The sequence below is a fragment of the Phacochoerus africanus genome, chromosome 6, assembly GCF_016906955.1.
Source record: "Phacochoerus africanus isolate WHEZ1 chromosome 6, ROS_Pafr_v1, whole genome shotgun sequence".
In the NCBI taxonomy this organism is placed as follows: Eukaryota; Metazoa; Chordata; class Mammalia; order Artiodactyla; family Suidae; genus Phacochoerus; species Phacochoerus africanus.
The window spans coordinates 106090897-106113766 of NC_062549.1; the positions used below are offsets into that span (position 1 = coordinate 106090897).

A 22870-nucleotide genomic window follows, 5' to 3' on the forward strand; every position below is an offset into this window, starting at 1 on the left:
AGACACCAAGTATACCAACATTCACGTTATAGGGGTCCCAGAGGGTCAAGTGAGAGAAAAAGAAGTCAAAAATGTATTTGATGACATTATAGCCGAAAACTACTTGAGCCTAAAGAAAGAACAAATATTCAGGTAGAGAAGCACAGAGGGTACAAAACAAGACAAACCCAAACCAAGACATATCATGATTAAAATGGCAAAAGTTAAAAATAAGGCGAGAATTCTAAAGGCAATGATAGAAAAAGAGAGTCACCTACAAGAGAATTTCCATAAGGCTATAAGCTGATTTTTCTGCAGAAACTCTGCAGGCCAAAAGAAAGTAGCATGATATATTTAAAGTGATCAAAGAGACAAACCTGTAACCTAATATACTCTATCCAGCAAATTATCATTTAGAATTGAAGGAGAGATGAGATAAAGAACTTCTCTATCAAAAAGTAAAATAATTCATCAATACAAAACCTCCCCTAAAAGAAATGTTAAAAGGACTTCTCCAAGTGGAAGAGAAAAGGCTGTAACAAGAAGTATTGCTAGGAAAGGAAAAATCCCACTACTAAAGGCAAATATATAGTAAAGACTAAGCAATAACCACCTAAATATGCTAGCAGGAAAATTAAAAAAACAAGAAATTGGGGGTGTTCTCATCATGGCTCAGTGGTAACGAATCCAACTAGGATCCCTGAGGATGTGGGTTTGATCCCTGGCCTCACTCAGTTGGCTGAGGATCTGGCATTGCCATGAACTGTGGTATAGGTCACAGACATGGATCTTGTATTGCTGTGGCCTTGGCACAGGACGGCAGCTGTAGCTCTGATACTACCCCTAGCCTGGGAAGTTCCACATGCTGCAGCTGTGGCCCTAAAAAGACCAAAAAAGAAAAAAAAAACCTTCAAAAAAAGAAAACAGAAATTTGGGAGTTCCCGCAGTGGCTCAGCAGGTTAAGAACCTGACTAGTATCCACGAGGATACAGGTTTGATCCCTGGCCTTGCTCAGTGGGTTAAGGATCCAGCGTTGACACAAGCTGCAGCATAGGTGCATAGGTAGATGTGCTTCAGATCTGTTTTGGCTGTGGTGCAGGCCAGCAGCTGCAGCTCCAATTTGACCCCTAGCTGAGGAGCTTCCATATATCACAGGTACAGCACTAAAAGAAAAAAAAAAAGATGATAATAAAAAAGGAAATTGTAAAATCAACTATAAGTACAATAATCAGTAAAGGGATAAATATGTAGATGTAAAATAATATATCAAAAACACAAAACACAAAACGTGGGAGAGAGGAGTAAAAAAGACAGGTATTTTATTTTATTTTTTTGTCTTTTGTCCTTTTAGGGCTGAACCCACAGCATGTGGAGGTTCCCAGGCTAGGGATCTAATCAGAACTGCTGCTGCCAGGCTACACCAGAGCCACAGCAATGCCAGATCCCTAACCCACTGAGCGAAGCCAGGGATCAAACCCACAACCTCATGGTTCCTAGTCAGATTTGCTTCTGCTGTGCCACAAAGGGAACTCCAAAAGATAGGTAATTTAAAAGATGTTTGGACTTAGTAATTACCAGTTTAAAAGATGCAGCTATTGCTATAGGTTGACAAATATGAGCCCCATTGTAACCACAAATTACAAACCTACACAGATACATAACTAAAGAGAAGAGAACACAAATCTATCAATAAGCGAATCATCAAAACACAAAGGAAGAAACTAAAAGAACACAGAAAAACTACAAAAACAACCAGAAAACAAATAAGAAAATTGTAAGAAGTAGATATCGATCAACAATCACTTCAAATGTCAATAGACTAAAAGCTCCAATCAGGAGTTTCCACTGTGGCACAGTGGTTAATGAATCCAACTAGGAACCATGAGGTTGTGGGTTTGATCCCTGGCCTTGCTCAGTGGGTTAAGGATCTGGCATTGCCATGAGCTGTGGTGTAGGTCACAGATGCAGCTCAGATCCCGCGTTGCTGTGGCTCTGGCGTAGGCCGGAGTCTACAGCTCCGATTTGACCCTTAGCCTGGGAACCTCCATATGCCATGGGAAGCGGCCCTAGAAGAGGCAAAAAGACAAAAATAAAAATAAAAAAAAAAAAGCTCCAATCAAGAGAGCAAGGGTGGCTGATTGGATTAAAAAAAAAAAAAAGACCCATCTATATATTGCTTATAAGAAACTCACTTCAGAGCTAAAGACACACACAGACTGAAAATGAGAGGATGGAAATAGATTTCATGCAAATGGAAACAAGAAAGCAAAGGTACAATACACATACAAGACAAAATAGGCTTTAAAACAAAGTCTATAACAAAAAACAAAGGGCATTATATAATGATAAAGGTATCAATACAAGAAAAGGATGTAGCACTCACTAACTGATATTCACCTAATACAGGAGTGCCTAAATATATAAAGAAAATATTAGCATACATAAAGAAAAATTGACAATAATACAATAATAGAGGGAGTTCCTGTTGTGTCACAGTGGAAACGAATCCATCTGGTGTCCATGAGGATGCAGGTTTGATCTTTAGTCTCACTCAGTTGGTCAGGGATCCAGTGTAGCCTTAAGCTGTGGTGAAGGTCACAGAGGCAGCTCGAATCCCAAGTTGCTGTGGCTGTGGTGTAGGCCGGCAGCTGTAGTTCCAATTTGACCCCTAGCCTTGGAACTTCCATATGCCACAGGTGCAGCCCTCAAAAGCAAAAGAAAAAAATACAGTAATAGAATGGAACTTTAAAACCCACTTATAGTAATGTACAGATCATCCAGACTGAAAATCAATAAGGAAACAATGGTTTTAAATGGCAGGTTAAGCCCATGGGACTCAATAGATATCTACAGAACATTCAATCCAAAAATAGCAGAATATACATTCTTTTCAAGTGCACATGGAACATTCTCTATGATAGATCACATGCTAAGCCACAAACAAGTCTTAACAAATTTAAGAAGATAGAAATTTTATCAAGCATTTTTTCCAACCACAACAATACAAAACAAGAAGTCAATTTAGGATGAAAAATAGGGAAAAACACAAATGCATGAGACTAAACTAAGAAATCAATGAGTCAAAGAGGAAATCAGAAAATACCTCAAAAAAATGAAAATGGAAACAAAACTTGCCAAAATCTATAGGATATGGCTAAAAAAGCTCTAAGAAGAGAATTTTATAGTGCTACAAGCCTACTTCAAGAAATAAGAAAAATCTCAGGAGTTCCCGTTGTGGCTCAGTGGAAACGAATCCAGCTAGGAACCATGAGGTTGTGGGTTCAATCCCTGGCCTCGCTCAGTGGGTTAAGGATCTGGTGTTGCCATGAGCTGTGGTGTAGGTCGCATACATGGCTCGGATCTGGTGTTGCTATGGCTCCAATTAGACCCCTAGCCTGAGAACCTTTACATGCCATGAGTATGGCCCTAAAAAGACAAAAGCCAAAAAAAAAAAAAAAACCTTCAAATAAACAACTAAACACCATCTAAAGAAATCAGAAACAGAACCCCAATTCAATAGAAAGAAGGAAATAATAAAAATCAGAGAGAAATAAATAAAATGGGGACCAAAAAAGCAATAGAAAAGACCAACGAAACTAAAGCCTGTTTTTTTTTAAAGATTTTAAAAATTGATAGACTGACTTTTAGACAGACCATCAAGATAAAAAGAGAAGAAAGAGGAGAAATAAAAACTGATATTACACAGATATAAAAAAACCTGAAGAGAATATGCCAACAAACTTGACAATCTAAAAGGAATGGACAAGTGTCTAGAAACATACAGCCTGTCAAGGCTCAGTCAGGAAGAAACAGACAATCTAAAAAGACCAATCATTAACAGTGCAATAAAATTTGTAATTTAAAAAATCCCAGAAAATAAAAGTCCCAGACTGGATGGCTTCACAGAGGAATTCTAATAAACAAATAAAGAGGCAACACCTATCCTTCCTCAACTATTCGCAACAATTGAAGAGGAAGAAACACTTTCAGATTCATTCTATGAGGCCACCATTAACCTGATATCAAAAACAGACAAAGACTACCCAAAAAACAAGGAATTTATCCACTGACAGATGAATGAATAAAAAAAGTGGTAGAGTTATACACAATGGAATATTACTGAGCCATAAAAAGAATGAAATTCTGCCATTTGTAATAATGTGGACAGACCTAGAGTGCATTATGCTTAATGATATGTCAGGCAGAGAAAAGCAGATACTTTATGTTACCACTTAAATGTGGAATATTAAAAAATAAATCAAATGAAGGAATATAACAAAACAGAAACAGACTCACAGACATAGAGAACAAACTAGTGATTAACAGTGTGGAGAGGGAATGTGAGAGGAAAAAGACATAGGTAGGGGATTAAGAGATGCAAACTACTATGTATAAAATACATAAGGAACAATCATATACTGTAGAGTACAGGGAAATACAGCCATTATTTAGTAGTAACTTTAAATGGAGTTATGATCTATAACAATATCGAATCGAGATGTTGTACAGGGGAGTTCCTATTTTGGCTCAGCAGTTACAAACCCAACTAGTATCCATGAGGATGCAGGCTTGATCCCTGGCCTTTCTCAGTGGGTTAAGGAACCAGTATTGCCATGAGCTGTGGTGTAGGCAGCAGCTGCAGCTCTGATTCAACCCCTAGCCTGGGAATTCCATGTACTGCAAGTGCAGCACTAAAAAGCAAAAAAAAAAAAAAAAAAAAAAAGATGTCCTAGATCTGAAACTAGTATGTTAAATCAACTATGCCTCAATTAAAAAAAAATTAAAAACAAAACAAGTGGTATATAGGTAACACCAAATAAAACATTGTCTACGAAAAACAGTAATAATAATATCTTGTTTATAGAGTTAAAATACACAACAAAAGTAGAAGAGGACTACTCTTCTAGAGGTGTCAGAACAAATAAAATTCACATTCTAAAGTCTTTAGATAAACCAGGAAAAAGGTAAATGTATTAATTAATTTTACACATTGAAGAGTAACCAATCCATGTTGTAATCTCTCTAGTAACCACTGAAAATACAGAAACAGTTTAGTAACTTTCAAAGTAGTCAAGGGAGGAGTTCCTGTCGTGGCGCAGTGGTTAACAAATCCGACTAGGAACAATGAGATTTCGGGTTCAGTCCCTGGCCTAGGCTGGCAGCTATAGCTCTGATTAGACCCCTAGCCTGGGAACCTCCATATGCTGTGGGAGCGGCCCTAGAAAAGGCAAAAAGACAAAAAAAAAAAGTAGTCAAGGGAAAAAATTAGAATAACAAAACAGTAATTAAACTAGGAGTTCCACTTCTAAGAAGAAGTAGATATTCTTTTCCCTACTCTCCCAAGTACAACCAAAAAACATCAACATGATATATATAAAACAAATATATCCATATATATATATTTTTTTTTTTTTTGGTATTTTGTCTTTTTAGGGCTGCACCCACAGCACATGGAGGTTCCCAGGCTAGGGGTCTAATCACAGCTGTTGCTGCTGGCCTACGCCAGAGCCACAGCAACACCAGATCCAAGCCGCATCTGGAACCTACACCACAGCTCGCAGCAATGCTGGATCCTTAACCACTGAGCGAGGCCAGGAATCAAACCTGCAACCTCATGGTCCCTAGTCAGATTCACTTCCACTGTGCCATGACAGGAACTCCTATAAAACAAATATAAAAAGGCTTTGAAAAATGGAGATAAGAAGCCAGACCAGCTAGAGACCTCTGGACCTGAAAACAACAGAGTGGTAAGATTCTGGGGATTTTTTTTGGGGGGGAAGGGTTGTTGTGTTTTTGCATTTGTTTGTTTGCCTCACATATCCTAAACTTAGAGCTGATAAAGCCAACAACTGGAAATACCCATGTGACAAAAACAGCTCCCCAAAAGTCTGCTCTCTCTAGCAAAAGGACAAAGGGACAGCAACAGGACTTTATCCCAGCCAAACACCAAAGAAAATTATGTTGCCTCCACCCAACCCATGTCAACAAAGACCAAGTGGTGATCCTAAGCTTCCAACCTAATGAGTCTGTGATGATGAACTTTAATACCTCCATCAAAGTGGTGTCAGTGGTCAAACAGGGAGGAATGTCTTTCATCTCCATCAACCAGTAGTAAGCCCAGGACTCAAACAGTGGCAATAGAGATTACACAGGGAACCTTGCTATCCGTATCCATCCAGTAATAGAAAAGCATTAATCCTAATCCCTACTGGGGTAGTGTCAGAGAAGGCCTAGGAGAGCAACAACTTTCACCAAAACTCAGAGTAACAAGGACATGACACTACAGACCACATAGGGAGCTGGAACTCCCAACTAAACCAGGATTAACAAGGACTACCCTGACTCCACTGCACTCAGGTTTCAACTAAGGTCAAATGAGAAACTTTATCTTCAACCTCCACCATTGCAGTAACAAGGCAACATCCCCCCTCTCTCTACCAAATTAATGTATAAGAAAACCAGCTAAAACAAAAGAAATAAGATTGAGAGTCTCATTATGTAATACAAAAACATCCAGGCTTCAATAATAACCTTGTCATAACAAGAACCAGAATGATTTTTTTTTGACCTAGAGAAGATTATTTATTATGAAATAATAATAATCAGTAAAATTGATTTATTTTTAAAACTCTCATTGTATTATTTTTTATTTTTCTATTGCTCAATGAATTTTATTATATTTATAGTTGTACAACAATTATCACACAGAATGATTTCTAACTGAATAAAAAAAGACAATCAGTAGATGCTTATACCAAGAGAAATGTTAGAATTACCTGGAAAAAAATTTTAAGGCAGCCATCATAGAAATGCTTCAGTGAGAAATAACAAATTATTAAAAGAAATAAAAAATTAGAAAGCTTCAGTAAATAAATAGAAAGTTTCAACAAAGAAACAGAAGATGTAAAAAAGAAACAAATGGAAATTTTAGAACTTAAAGAAAACAATAAATAAAATTAAAACCTCAGTGCATGGATTTAAAGGAAAAATGATGGGATCAGAGGAAAGAATCAATGTACTAGAAAATAATGACAACAGAAATTAGCCAATCCAAACAACAGATAGAAAAGACTGTGAAAAAATTAACACACTTCCCAGTTTCACTTAAGGAGCTTAGAGGTTGCCACTCACCCTAACAGGTAAAAAAAGTCTTAGCAAACTAAAAATCAGTAACTCTTCCTAGATCCATAAGAGAAATGAGGTCATAGGATAGCTACCCTCAAAATCGGAAAGACTGACAAGAAAATACAGAGAATCACAACTCACCAGAGCAGAAATTCACAAGCTGACACCTCCATGAGAACCAATGCTATGGTAGACTAGCCAAAATTGTAACATACAAATTGCTGAAGGCTCAAGAGTGGAGAATTCTGACAATAAATATTGGAGAAAAATCCTCTTTAAGCAAGGATGAGAGAAGGAATCATTTTGAAATATAGCAGAATACTCTGGTCTTCTTAAGTTCTACTGTCAAGATAAACTATTTTACCAGAGCCTAATCTGCAGGGTTTTGTCAGAGCCTAACTGTCCTGGAGGAAGTGAAATACCCAACTCCAGCAACCTTCAGCCTTCCATGTGGGAGAAGAGAAAAGTCAATTCTAGGCCACTCTAGCCATCATGTTCCACCAAAAAAGGAAAAGTGGGGAAAGGGGAGAGGACCAAACAACATTTTTGATGTTAACAGTGTAGAGGCACAGACTCACTAAAAAAATGAGACCTAATCAGAGAACTATTGGATGCTTTCCCTCCCCCAACACTTTACCAAATCGCTAAAGCCCGACTTACAGAAGCTACTTTTACCCAGTAGGTCCAGCTATCAGGAAAAAAACTACAAAATATACTAAAAGGCAAAAATACACTTTGGAGAGATAGTTTAAAAATGAAAATCACACACATCAGAGATGTTGGAATTATCAGACGGAGAATTTAAGACAACTATGATGAATATGACAACAGCCCTAATAGATTAAGAGGACACCATGCAAAAACAGATGGGCAATATAAGCAGAGAGATGGAAATCCTAAGAAATAACCCAAAAGAAATGTTAAAGGTCAAAAACAGTGTAACAGACATAAAGAATGCCAGGAGTTCTCATCGTGGCTCAGTAGTTAACGAATCTGACTAGGAAGCATAAGGTTGCAGGTTCGATCCCTGGCCTCACTCAGGGAGTTAAGGATCCAGTGTTGCCGTGAGTTGTGACATAGGCGGCAGATGCAGCTTGGATCCCGAGTTGCTGTGGCTGCTGAGTAGGCTGGCTGCTACAGCCCCTATTAATTAGACCCCTAGCCTGGGAACCTCCATATGCTATGGATAGGGCCCTAGATATAAAGACAAAAAAAGAAAGAAAGAAATGAAGAAAGCCTTTGATATGTTTATTAGTAGACTGGGAATTGCTGAAGAAAGAATCTCTGAGCCTAAGGATAAATCAATAGAAACCTACAAAACTAAAAGGCAAAGAGAAACAGGATTTAAAAAAACAAAAACAAAATAGACTATCCAAAAGACAACTACAAAAGACGTAACATATCCATAATGGAAATATCAGAAAGAGAAGAGAGAAAAGAACAGAAGAAATATTTGAAACAATGATGACTGAGAATCTCCTCCAAATCAGTGTCACACAACAAACCACAGATCCAGGACGAGAACACTAAATAAGCAGGAAAAATGTGAAAAACAAATATATCTAGACAGTCATACACAAACTACAGAAAATCAAAAATAAAGAAAAAAAATCCTGAAAGAAGCTAAAGGTAAAAAACACCTTCCTGGATAAGATTGACATCTAACTTTTCTATAGCAACTGTGCAAGCAAGAAGAGAATAGAGTGAAATGTAAGTAGAAATTCAAATTTCAATTTTTCTCAGGAAATTGAGAGAAAAGAGTCACAACTTAGAATTCTGCAAAATTATCCTTCCTTTAAAGGTAAAGGAGAAATACAGCCTTTTTCAAACAAACAACAATCCAGGAAATTTATTTCCACATATCTGCCAGGAAAGAAATTTTAGGGAGAGCAAAATAATATAGGCAGAAAATTTGATTCTACATTAAAAAAGGAAGGATTTCCTGTCATGGCTCAGCAGAAACAAATCTAACTAGCATCCATGAGGATGCAGGTTCAATCCCTGGCCGTGCTCAGTGGGTTAAAAATCCAATGTTGCTGTAAGCTGTGGTGTAGGTCACACATGTGGCTATGGCTGTGGTATAGGCCAGTGGCTACAGTTCTGATTCGACCTCTAGCCTGGGAACCTCTATATGCCATGGGTGTGGCCCTAAAAAGACAAAAAAAAAATTAAAAATTAAAAAGGGAAAAGCACAGAAAAAGGAATAAGTAAAACAGAATAAAAACTTTTATTTTTCTTAGAGTTCCTATTGTGGTTCAGTGAGTTAAGAACCCAACATAGCCTCTGAAATGATGCAGGTTCCATCCCTGGCCTCACTCACTGGGTTAAGGATGCAGCATTGCTAGGAGCTGTGGTGTAGGTAGCAGACACAGCTTGGATCTCGTATTGCTGTGGCTGTCATGTAGGATGGTAGCTGCAGCTTCAATTCGACCCTTAGCCTGGGAATTTCCATATGCTGCAGGTGCAGCCCTAAAAAAAAAAGAAAAAAGAAAAGAAACTTTTATTTTTCTTAATTTAAGATTGTTTGAAATAAAACAGCAACAATATATTCATTTACATATGCTTAAGAATCTGCTGTGTGTGTATGCTTATATATAAGAAAAAATGAATGACAGAAATGATACAAGGAAAAGGAGGGAGGAAATGAGATCATTTTGATATTGTGATAACTGAAAGTAGACTTAGATTAGCTGCAAGTGTATAACACAAAATCTAGGGCAACCGCTTTTTAAAAAGTGAAAAAAAAAGAAGTGTAACTATACGTTAAGAAACTAGAAAAACAAAATCACGTAAAATGTTCAATTAAGGAGTTGTGTGGAGTTCCCATTGTGGCACAGTGGGTAAGAATCCAACTGCAGTGACTCCGGTGGCTGTGGAGGCAAAGGTTGGATCCCCAGACCATCACAGTGGGTTAAAGAATCCAGTGTTGCTGCAGCTGCAGCTTGGATTCAATTCCTGGCCCAGGAACTTTCATATGCCATGGGTGTGGCCATCCTAAAAAAAAAAAGGCTCCAATAAAACTACAAAAGGCAGGAAAAAAGAACAAGAGAAACAAATAGAGCAATTAAAACTATAAAAGGAAGAACAAAAGAACAACAGAAACAAACAGAAAGAGTAACAATATGGTAGATATTTATCCAACTCTATCAATAATTCCTTTAATCATCAATGGTCTAGATAGAACAATCAAAAGACAGAGATAGAGTGGATGAAGAAAACAAGACTCAAGTACATTTACAAGAAATCTACTTTGGATACAAACAACATGTAGATTAAAAGAAAATGGATGGAGGAAGATAAACCATGCTAACACTAATCAAAAGAAAGCTGGGATTTCCCATTGTGGCTCAGTTGGTTAAGAACCTGACTAGTATCTATGAGGATGCGGGTTCGATCCCTGGCCTCACTCAGTGGGTTAAAGGATCTTGGCATTGCCGCAGGCTGCAGTGTAAGCTCAGATCTAGCATTGCTATGGCTGTGGCCTAGGTCACAGGTGGCTACAGCTCTGATTCCACCCCTAGTCTCAGAACCTCTATATGCCATGGTGCGGCCTTAAAAGACAAAAGACAAAAGACAAAAAAAAAAAAGAAAAGAAAGAAAATTAGAAAGAACATAAACTCAACATCACCATGAAACTACTAGACACAGTAGGCATCTACAGACTACTTGATCCAACAACAGCAGAATAAACATTCTTCTCCAGCTCATAGGTAAAATTTACCAAGATGGACCACATTCTGGGCCATAAAACATACCATAACAAATTTAAAAGAATAGAAATCCTACAAGGTCTGCTCTCAGACCACAATAGAATTAAACTAGAAATCTGTAACAGAAAGAAAAACTGGAAGATCCTAAAATATGTGGTAGAAATATAAAATGTTACATACAGCCAACCTGGAAACAGTCTGACAATACCTTTTGAAACTAAACATGCAATTACCATATAACCCATCAATTGCACTCCTGTATATTCATCTCAGAATTATAGTCAGAAATAAAACATGTAGTTATAATATCAGAAAAAAAACTTTATGACAAATAGCATTACTAAGTAGAATCATTTCATAGTGATAAAAGATACAACTAACCAGGGACAATATTTTTAAATCTCTATGCACCTAATAACACAAACCGATTGAAATACAAGAATTTAAAGACCATCAATAAAAGATTCTAATATTTTTTTAAATTCATTGAGAATTAGATTTTTTAAAATTAATAAGAACTCAAAGAATTTGAACAAATGATTAACAAACTTCATCTAGTAGATATTTTTGGAATATTCCAGTCAATAACATTAGAAAATGCAATGCAATTAAGCTATAAATCTACTTTTGCTAACAAATAGAAAATCACCATATGTTTGAAAAACAAGTACATTTCCAAATAACCTAATGGTCAAAGAAGAAATCCCAAAGGAAATAAGAAAATACTTTTGGAGTTCCCATCATGGCTCAGCAGAAATGAATCCAACTAGGAACCATGAGGTTGTGAGTTCTATTCCTGGCCTCACTCAGTGGGTTAAGGATCCAGCATTGCCGTGAGCTGTGGTATAGGTCACAGACGCTGCTCGGATCTGGCGTTGCTGTGGCTCTGGCATAGGCCGGCAGCTACAGCTCCAAATAGACCCCTAGCCTGGGAACCTCCATACGCTGTGGGTGTAACCCTAGAAAAGACAAAAAGACAAAAAAGAAAAGAAAAGAAAATAGTTTTAACTCATTGATAATTAAAATAATATATATTAAAAGTGTGAGATACAGCTAATGCAGTATTTAGAGAAAATATTACAGATTTAAATGCATATATTAAAACAAGTATAAAATAAGCTAAAAATTTATCTGAAGTTAGAAAAATAAACACAAGGTAGGTAGAAGGAAATATGATAAGATTACAAAGTTAATGAAATAGAAATCAAATATATACCAGAAAAGATCACAAAGCCAATATTTAAAAAGACTAAAGAGAAACTAAAAACAAATTTATGCAAAAAAATTTAGAAAAATTATAAGAAAAGTTAAAACCCCTAGAAAAAAAAAACGGAGTACCCATCATGGCTCAGCAGAAATGAATCTAACTAGAAACCATGAGCTTGTAGGTTCAATTCCTGGCCTTGCTCAGTGGGTTAAAGATTCCACATTGCTGTGGCTGTGGTGTAAGCCAGCAGCTGTAGCTTCATTTAGACCCTTAGCCTGGGAACCTCCATATGCTGTGGGTACGGCCTTAAAAAGACAAAAGACAAAAAAATTTTAAAATTTAAAAATAAAACCCCTAGGAAAAAACTAATGGAACAAAACTGATTCCAGAAGATATAAAAAAAAAAAAACCTGTATATTTCCAAACTATTAGAGGCATGAAATCAGAAATTTAAAAATGGAATTCTTACTGTGGCTTAGTGGTAATGAACCCAAATGTATCCATGAGGATGAGGATTCAATCCCTGGCCCCACTCAGTGGGTTAAGGATCCGGCATTGCCAAGAGCTGCAGTGCAACAGACATGACTCGGATCTGCCAATGCTGTGGCTGTGGCATAGGACGGCAGCTGCAGCTCCAATTCAACCCCTAGCCTGGGAACACCCTTATGCCGTGGGTGCAGCCCTAAAAAAAGAGAAAGAAAGAAATTTAAAAATCACTCCCCCTAAAATTAGTAAATAATAATAAAAAATCTAGAACAAATTACCTAACTAGTAAATTCTACTAAACATTCAGGGAAAAAATAATCTAAATCATACTTAACCTCTTCCAGAATATACAAAATGAGAAAACACTGCCATACTAATTTTTAGGTTAGGAGGTACTTAATATTAAAATCTGGGCATTTCCACTGTGGTGCAATGAGAAAGGCAGTGTCTTAGGAGCATTAGGACACAGGTTCAATCCCTGGCCCAGAACAGTGGGTTAGGGAACCAACATTGCTGCAGCTGCAGCTTAGGTCACAATTACAACTCAGATCTGATCTCTGGCCTCCAGGAACTCCATATGCCATGGGGAGTCCAAAAATGAAAAAAAAAATCTGGTAAAGAAAGTATGAGTGGAGTTCCCATGGTGGAGCAGTAGTAACGAACCCAACTAGTATGCATGAGGATGTGGGTTTGATCCCTGGTCTCTCTCAGTGGGTTAAGGATTTGGCATTGCTGTGAACTGTGTTACGGTCACAGAAGCAGCTTGAATGTCCTGTTACTGTGGCTTTGGGTTTGGAATAGGCCAGCAGCTACAGCTCCAATTCAGCCCTAGCCTGATAACTTCCATATGCTGCATGTGCAGCCCTAAAAAGACAAAGAAAAAAAAAAAGTATGAGAAAGAAAAATGACAAACCAATCAAATTTATGAACATGGATGCCAAAAAAGTCTTAAAAATACTCTTTTTTTTAATTTTTTTTTCTTTTTTCCTTTTCTAGGGTCACTTCCCATGGCATATGGAGGTTCCCAGGCTAGGGATTGAGTTGGAGCTGTAGCCACTGGCCTACGCCAGAGCCACAACAACGCAGGATCCAAGCCACAGCTGCGACCTACACCACAGCTCACGGCAACGCCAGATCCTTAACCCACTGAGCAAGGCCAGGGATCAAACCTGCAACCTCATGGTTCCTAGTCGGATTCGTTAACCACTGTGCCATGACAGGAACTCCTTAAAAATAATCTTAAACTATATGTAAAACTGAATAAAACAATATATAAAAATAATAGTAAAAGTAGATTTATAACCAGGAATAGAAAGTTAATGTTATAAAATTATGTTTAACATTAGATAATAACATTGGATTTGTGTACATCTGAAACTAATTCAACATTGTACATCAACTATACTCTAATAAAATTCAATTTTAAAAACAAGTGTATAACACTGGAAAGTAATTAATATTAAAGGAAAAAATCATATGACAATCTCAATATATACAAAAAAGGCATTTGATAAGTCAATTTTCATTCATTATAAAACTCCTTGATATATTAGAAAAAGGCAGTAATTCTCTTCCAGAAAACAGGGATTCAATAATAAACAACTGCATTCCTGGAGTTCCCGTCATGGCTCAGTGGTTAACAAATCCGACTAGGAACCATGAGGTTGCAGGTTTGATCCCTGACCTTGCTCTGTGGGTTAAGGATCTGGCGTTGCCATGAGCCGTGGTATAGGTCAAAGATGTGTCTTGGATACTGCGTTGTTGTGGCTCTGGCATAGGCTGGTGGCTACAGCTCTGACTCGACCCCTAGCCTGGGAACCTCCATATGCCGCAGAAGCAGCCCAAGAAATGGCAAAAAGAAAAAAAAAAATGCACTCCTAGTAACTAGATTTGTGTCTCACATAAAACAGAAAGGAGATTAATAAAAGCTGAATTGATTAATGAATGAGTAATGGTTTGAAAGTGGCAATACAGGTCCAAAAGAAAGTTTCCACTGCCTTCCAATTCCATTATACATGGAATGTAGGACGATGTGCAGCCTCCATTCAAACGGAGAGGAGAGGAAGCAGCGATCTCAAATTTACTAAAGCCAGAAGGTAAAGAAAACTTGCATTAATAGGTTGGTGAAAAAAGAAATTTTATATGCTACATACAAAGAGAAGAGTTTCCAAGATACCGTTTGAAAAGGAGAGGAACAACAGAAAGTTAAGACAGGGAGAAAAGCCAACACTGATATGAGAATGAGAAAAGTAATGGGGTTTTAATCAAAGATGATTAATACATGGCCTCATGAAAAAAAACCAAACTGCCTCCAAACAGAATCCTATTTGAAAGTTCAGTACTTTTAATAACACAGAGAAAATAGCCAAAATTTTCTCCTCAAATTTTTTCTTAAATCTCTGATCACTGATACTCTTTAGCAAGCAGCAACTATTGGCAAGTGACAAATATTAGATAAGAAAATACTAAAAAGAAAAAGAGGCGTTCCCATCGTGGCTCAGTGGTTAAAGAACCCGACTGGCATCCATGAGGACGGGGGTTTGATCCTTGGCCTCGCTCAGTGGGTTAAGGATCTGGCATTGCCATGAGCTGTGGTGTAGGTCGCAGATGCAGCTCAGATCCTGCTTTGCCATGTCTATGGCATAGGCTGGCAGCTACAGCTTCGATTCAACCCCTAGCCTGAGAACTCCATATGCCGCTGATTCAGTCCTAAAAAGACAAAAGAAAGAAAAAGAAAAATTAGCTAATCATGATTAATTTATATGGATAGTTTCAAGGAGAATGAAGTAGTATGCAATGGACAAATCTCTCCTGCTAAAAATAACTAGAAAAGCCAGAAACAAATCAAAACAGAAAGCTTCCCAAGAGAGAACTCCTGAGAAGTGAAATGACAAAGTACAGTGGACATCTGCCAGTCTAGGCATGAGTAAAAGGCCTAAATGCTGGCTTGGTCCTAACAGGACCACTGCCAGGGGATTTAAAAAAAAAAAAAAAGCATAAACTTATGGGTCTCAAAGAGCTGGAGAAACAAAATAAGAGACTTGAAAAACCTCATAAACTTGTTTATTTTCCTTCATTCAGCTCAGCTTCTTAACTGGATTACAATAATCAGCCTACCAGACTCCCAATTTCTCCCTAGCAAAAAAAAAGGACATCATCTGGAACCTCTAACTTTTCTCATAACAATGTATAGAATTCAATCAAAAAATTACTGGACACCAAAGGATAAGGACAAATCACTAAAAAGTAAGATTAAAAGAAATACAAAGTAGAATGGTGGATATCACGGGCTAGGGGGATGAGAGAATGGGGAGTTACTGCTTAAGGCGAACAGAGTTCTGGAGATAGATACTGGTGATGACTGCATAACAATATGAATGTATCAATGCCACTGAATTTTACACTTTAAAATGATTAAGATGGTAAATTTCTTATGTTTTATGTATTTTATCACATTTTTTTTAAAAAAGAAACAGGAGTTCCTGTCGTGGCGCAGTGGTTAACGAATCCGACTAGGAACCATGAGGTTGCGGGTTCGGTCCCTGCCCTTGCTCAGTGGGTTAACGATCCGGCGTTGCCGTGAGCTGTGGTGTAGGTTGCAGACGTGGCTGAGATCCCGAGTTGCTGTGGCTCTGGCGTAGGCCAGTGGCTACAGCTCCGCTTTGACCCCTAGCCTGGGAACCTCCATATGCCGCAGGAGCGGCCCAAAGAAATAGCAAAAAGACAAAAAAAAATAAAATAAAATAAAATAAAATAAAAAAAGAAACAGACCAACAGGTGAGCCAGATATTAAAGTAATAAGAGAATAGCTCTAAAATATCAATGATTAATTTATTTAAAAATATGAAATACCATTTTTAAAAGGAGAATTTAACCCAAGAATTGGAATCTTAAGAAAAACAATAAAATGGAAATTTAAAAGGAGAAAATATGATTGACGTTAATTAAGAATTGAGTATATGTGTTTAAACGCAAATTAGACACAGCGTAAGGCAAGGTTAAGTAACAGGTCAATAGAAGATCTGTAAGTTGAAACAAAGAGATAAACAGATGGAAGAGACATATATCTGGGAAACAACAAAAAGTAACTTATATGAATAAATTTCAGTGGTTATAATTCTGCAGAATCAAGTAGTATTAGTTATTTATTAACAGTAAGTTGTTTCCACCTTATATAATAAGATCAAATATTCATTTGTTCATCTTAAAACCTATTGAACACCTATTACATATACATAGCAACATGCTGAGCGCTAGAGTTACAAAGATATTTGTACACAGCCCCTGCCCTCAAGACACTCATGGTCACAGGAGACACACAAGTAATGCTTAAGCCATTCTCAACAGTAAGGAGTTCCCTAGAACTTAACCAATGGTTTTGGAGAGGAGATAGGAGGTTCATTTTGGGTAGAAGTAGCCAAAAGCATGATGGTGACATATGAAGAACATAATATCTCAGGAAAGTTAAAAAATTTGTGGATATCTGGAGACAGAATATCTACATGACAGTAAAGTGAAATGAGCACCCATAGGTTAGCAAGAACTAGATAATTATTTGTAAAGAAGAAAGAATGTTTTTAAGAGAAAAGTGAAAAATGACACAAGATCTCTATGATATTCTGAACCTGATACAGTATTTCACAAAGTGTCTTATGCCTTTCAAATGCCTTAATACTTGAATGGGTTTGAAAAATACTCACTAATAAGGTAGTCTAAACATAACATGACACTAAAGATCCTCATAATCTGATCTAAATACTTTTTTCCAGTCTCATATACCCAAGTTCTTTAAGATAGATACACTCCAATCACTGTTTAAAATATACCCTAATTTTCACAGTTCCTTGACTTGCACAAGACACTTCTTCTGCCTACACTCCTTCCTCCAATTCACTATCTAGTGACCCTTAATCATCTAAGGCCTAGTTCAACAATTTTTCCTGGATGCCTTTCCAAATGCCTTGCTCCAAGAATAATTAATAATTCCCACGCTAGTGCTCCCAGAGTATTCATTTATTTATAAAATATTTGAGTGCCTAATATATGCCAGGTACTGTTTTAGGCACTTGAAATATATCAAAAATATAAAAGAGACAAAGATTCCTACTTTCATGCACCTTATTGAAACTTAGAGGAGGGTGAGTGTATGGAAAGAGAAAAGGGGAGCACATAATACTTTAAAAAAGCTTCCTTGGCGGAGTTCCCATGGTGGCGCAGTGGTTAACGAATCCGACTAGGAACCATGAGGTTGCAGGTTCGATCCCTGGCCTTGCTCAGTGGGTTAAGGATCCCGCATTGCCGTGAACTGTGGCGTAGGTTGCAGACACGGCTCAGATCCTGCGTTGCTGTGGCTCTGGCGTAGGCCAATGACTACAGCTCCGATTAAACCCCTAGCCTGGGAACCTCCATATGCCACAGGAGCGGCCCTAGAAAAGACAAAAAAAAAAAAAAAAAAAAGCTTCCTTGGTGACTCTATTATGCTCTTCTCCAACTGGTCCAACATAGGTTGAGAATTAAAACATTAGAAAGCATTATAGCAAAACTATAAAGAAAGCTAAAATTTAAAACATGAGGAGTACACAAGACACTCTTATATTTTCTAATTTAAATTCTTACTTGTCTTTTCTTCTAGTTGGTTAACTTTATTTCTGGACTCCTCTAGCAGAAATGTCAAATCTTTCACTTTATTTTCTTGCTCAGTATTTTGGATCAACAGCAGTGATACCTAAAATGAAACATTTCAATAATACATTATAGATATGAAAAATTAAATAGGACACATTACCATTTATCACTGTACATGATCATATTTTATGTACTTACCTAGACACTTTTCAGCTGGCTGTGCCTAGCATTTAGTACTTGCTTGCACAATAATTATTTATTGAATGAAGGAATAAACAAATTAATGTGATATATCCAATATTACAGTATGCATTTTAAGTTATAATTTAGAAGATTATATATTGAAATCTACTGTATCATTCATTCTATAAATATTACTGAGCACCTAGTCTGTTCCAAAAACCATGATAAGCATTGAATATAGAGATGATGGAACTCACCTTCAAGAAACTCAAAAGTCTAGACTAGGAGACAAACAACTATACTTGAATATTATTAGTGATAGGAGAAAAATGTTATAGGAATCAGGAAAGGAAAACCTAAATCAATCTTGGGGGATGTAATCATAAATTAATCCTTCTCAGAGACTGAATCGAATCTTGATAGACAAGTACAAATTAATCAGGCTAAGCTGGGGGGAAATGAGCATTCTAGACTCACTAAAAAAACACAAAGAATCAAGAGATCATGCTTCATTCAGAGAGCTGAAAATATTCAGATGGCTAACATATAGAGAACACATAAAGAAAAGGTGAAAGATAAACTTACAAAGATAGGCTAAAGACTTGCAGATTCAAGATGGCAGAAAGACCTCTCCACCCTATTTTAATCTACAAATTACCCAAAAAATAACCAGGAAGACAACAAAGATGGACTTTATCTTCCATGACACTATGAGACTTCTATAATCCAAACCACAGTGTGTAAAAAAGAAAAGCAGTTAGAAGGAACAGAAAATGAATTATAGGAAGTTCCCCTGTGGCACAGCAGGTTAAGGATCCAGCATTGGTGCACCTGTGGTGCAGGCTGCAACTGTGGTGCAGGTTTGATCCTTAGCCCAGGAACTTCTGTATGCCACAGGTACAGCCCCACCCCACCCCAAAAAAAGAGAGAGAGAGAGAAGAATGGAGGAAGGGAGGGAGGGAAAGAGAGAAGAGGGAAGGAGAGGGGAGGGAAGGAAGGAAGGAAGGAAGGAAGGAAGGAAGGAAGGAAGGAAGGAAGGAAGGAAGGAAGGAAGGAAGGAAGGAAAAAGACTTAAAAAAGACTTAAAAAAGTAAGGTCAAGTAGTTCCTGTTGTGGCTCAGCGATAACAAACTTGACTGCTATTCATGAAGGACACGGGCTTGATCCCTGGCCCCACTCAGTAGGTTAAGGATCCTGCATTGCCACAAGCTGTGGTATATGTCTCAGGTGCAGCTCAGACCTGTCATTTCTGTGGCTGTGGCATAAGCCAGCAGCTGCAGCTCGGATTCGACCCCTAGACAGGGAACTTCCATATGCCACAGGGGCAACACTAAAATTAGAAAAAAAAGAAAGAAAAGCAAAACTAAGAGTCTACACAGGATAGGTTACAAATGAGAAGCAAGATAACTCAACTCTAAAGAGACCCAGAATGTTTCAATAATTAGAAGTGCCAAATAGGTATTAAACAGGAAAGTGAGACTGTGCTTAGAAGTCTGTAAAGATTAGTAAGAGCTCTTAGGCCCCCTAACCCTCATTTCCTAGACTCTACTCCCAGAATGCCAATGTAATCAGAGGACTGACTTACTCCATCTTTTTAAGAGACACTGGCATGGTTAAATTGAAAAAAAAAAAGAATCTCTAGGAGTTCCCATTGTGACTCAGCAGTAAGGAACCCGACTAGTATTTCTCAGGATTCAATGATTTTTAAAGAGGGCTAGCATTCGGTGTAAGCCTATATTTAATTCAATGCCTGGCCTCACTCAGTGGGTTAAGGATCAGTGTTGTCATGAGCTGCAGTGTAGGTAACAGATGCAGCTCGGATCTGGCATTGCTGTGGCTGTGGCTGCGGCTGGGAGGAGCACCTCTGATTCAACCCTTAGCCTGGGAACTTCCATATGCCACAGATGTGGCCCCCCAAAAAATTCTAAACCTGGATATTCTAGGCACAGGAAAAGATGGGTCTAAAACCATTCCAGGCACAGGAAAAGGATATAACTGAGAAGTCAGCATATGGAATGATGAGACAGGCTGTCCAACTTAACCCAAAAATGCAATCAGACTATGAACAACTATACGGCAAAAGTTTGACAATCTGGAAGAAATGGACAATTTTCTAGAATCTTACAGCCTGCCAAAACCGAATCAAGAAGAAACAGACCAACTGAACAGACCGATCACTAGAAATGAAATTGTAGATGTCATAAAAACACTCCCTACAAATAAAAGTCCAGAACCAGATGGCTTCACAGGCGAATTCTATCAAACATATAAAGAGGAATTGGTGCCCATCCTCCTTAAACTCTTTCAAAAGGTTGAAGAAGAAGGAATATTCCCAAAGACATTCTATGATGCCACCATCACCCTCATTCCAAAACCAGACAGAGATACCACCAAAAAAGAAAACTATCGGCCAATATCATTGATGAATATAGATGCAAAAATTCTCAACAAAATCTTAGCCAACCGAATCCAACAACATACCAAAAAAATTATACACCATGACCAGGTTGGGTTCATCCCAGGTTCACAAGGATGGTTCAACATACGCAAATCAATCAGCATCATAAACCCCATTAACAAAAAAAAAAAAAAAGTCAAAAATCATATGATCATCTCAATAGACGCAGAAAAACATTTGACAAAGTCCAACATCCATTCATGATCAAGACCCTCGCCAAAGTGGGTATAGAGGGAACATTCCTGAATATAATCAAGGCCATTTATGAGAAACCCACAGCAAATATAATACTCAATGGGGAAAAACTGAAAGCCTTCTCACTCAAATCTGGAACAAGACAGGGATGCCCACTCTCACCACTGCTCTTCAACATAGTTTTGGAAGTCCTAGCCACAGCAATTAGACAAACCAAAGAAATAAAAGGCATCCATATAGGAAGAGAAGAGATAAAACTGTCACTGTATGCAGATGACATGATACTATACATAGAAAACCCTAAGGACTCAACCCCAAAACTCCTTGAACTGATTAATAAATTCAGCAAAGTAGCAGGATATAAGATTAACATTCAGAAGTCAGTTGCATTTCTGTATACCAGCAATGAAATATTAGAAAAGGAATACAAAGATATAATACCTTTTAAAATTGCACCTCACAAAATCAAATACCTCGGAATACACCTGACCAAGGAGGTAAAGGACCTATATGCCGAGAACTATAAAACTTTAATCAAAGAAATCAAAGAAGATGTAAAGAAATGGAAAGATAGTCCATGTTCCTGGATTGGAAAAATCAATATTGTAAAAATGGCCATACTACCCAAAGCAATCTACAGATTCATTGCAATCCCTAGCAAATTACCCAGGACATGTTTCACAGAACTAGAACAAACAATCCAAACATTTATATGGAACAACAAAAGACCCAGAATCGCCAAAGCAATCCTGAGAAACAAAAACCAAGCAGGAGGCATAACTCTCCCAGACTTCAAGAAATACTACAAAGCCACAGTCATCAAAACAGTGTGGTACTGGTATCAAAACAGACAGACAGACCAATGGAACAGAATAGAGAACCCGGAAATAAACCCTGACACCTATGGTCAATTCATCTTTGACAAGGGAGGCAAGAACATCAAATGGGAAAAAGAAAGTCTATTCAGCAAGCATTGCTGGGAAACCTGGGCAGCTGCATGCAAAGCAATGAAACTAGAACACACCCTCACACCATGCACACAAATAAACTCAAAATGGCTGAAAGACTTAAATATACGACAGGACACCATCAAACTCCTAGAAGAAAACAGAGGCAAAACACTCTCTGACATCAACATCATGAATATTTTCTCAGGTCGGTCTCCCAAAGCAATCGAAATTAGAGCAAAAATAAACCCATGGGACCTCATCAAACTGAAAAGCTTTTGCACAGCAAAGGAAACCCAAAAGAAAACAAAAAGACAACTTGCAGAATGGGAGAAAACAGTTTCAAATGATGCAACTGACAAGGGCTTAATCTCTAGAATATATAAACAACTTATACAACCCAACAGCAAAAAAACCAATCAATCAATGGAAAAATGGGCAAAAGACCTGAATAGACTGTTCTCCAAAGAAGATATACAGATGGCCAACAAACACATGAAAAAATGCTCAACATCACTGATTATAAGAGAAATGCAAATCAAAACTACCATGAGATACCACCTCACACCAGTCAGAATGGCCATCATTAATAAATCCAGAAATAACAAGTGCTGGAGGGGCTGTGGAGAAAAGGGAACCCTCCTCCACTGTTGGTGGGAATGTAAACTGGTACAGCCACTATGGAGAACAGTCTGGAGATACCTTAGAAATCTATCCATAGAACTTCCATATGACCCAACAATCCCACTCTTGGGCATATATCCAGACAAAACTCTACTTAAAAAAGACACATGCACCCACATGTTCATTGCAGCACTATTCACAATAGCCAGGACATGGAAACAACCCAAATGTCCATCGACAGAGGATTGGATTCGGAAGATGTGGTATATGTATATATACATATACATATACATATATATATACATATACATATATATATATATACATACAT

General features: G+C 37.6%; 1 protein-coding gene across 2 annotated transcripts in view; it reads right to left on the minus strand.

Moving 5' to 3' along the window:
* SYCP1 (synaptonemal complex protein 1) overlaps nucleotides 1–22870 on the minus strand; it is a 148437-nt gene that overhangs the window by 101404 nt on the left and 24163 nt on the right. For both annotated transcript variants that reach the window (XM_047783074.1, XM_047783076.1), the window contains one exon: nucleotides 18124–18232. In XM_047783074.1, the coding sequence (XP_047639030.1) occupies nucleotides 18124–18232 (109 nt within the window). The remainder of the gene's footprint in view (nucleotides 1–18123; nucleotides 18233–22870) is intronic.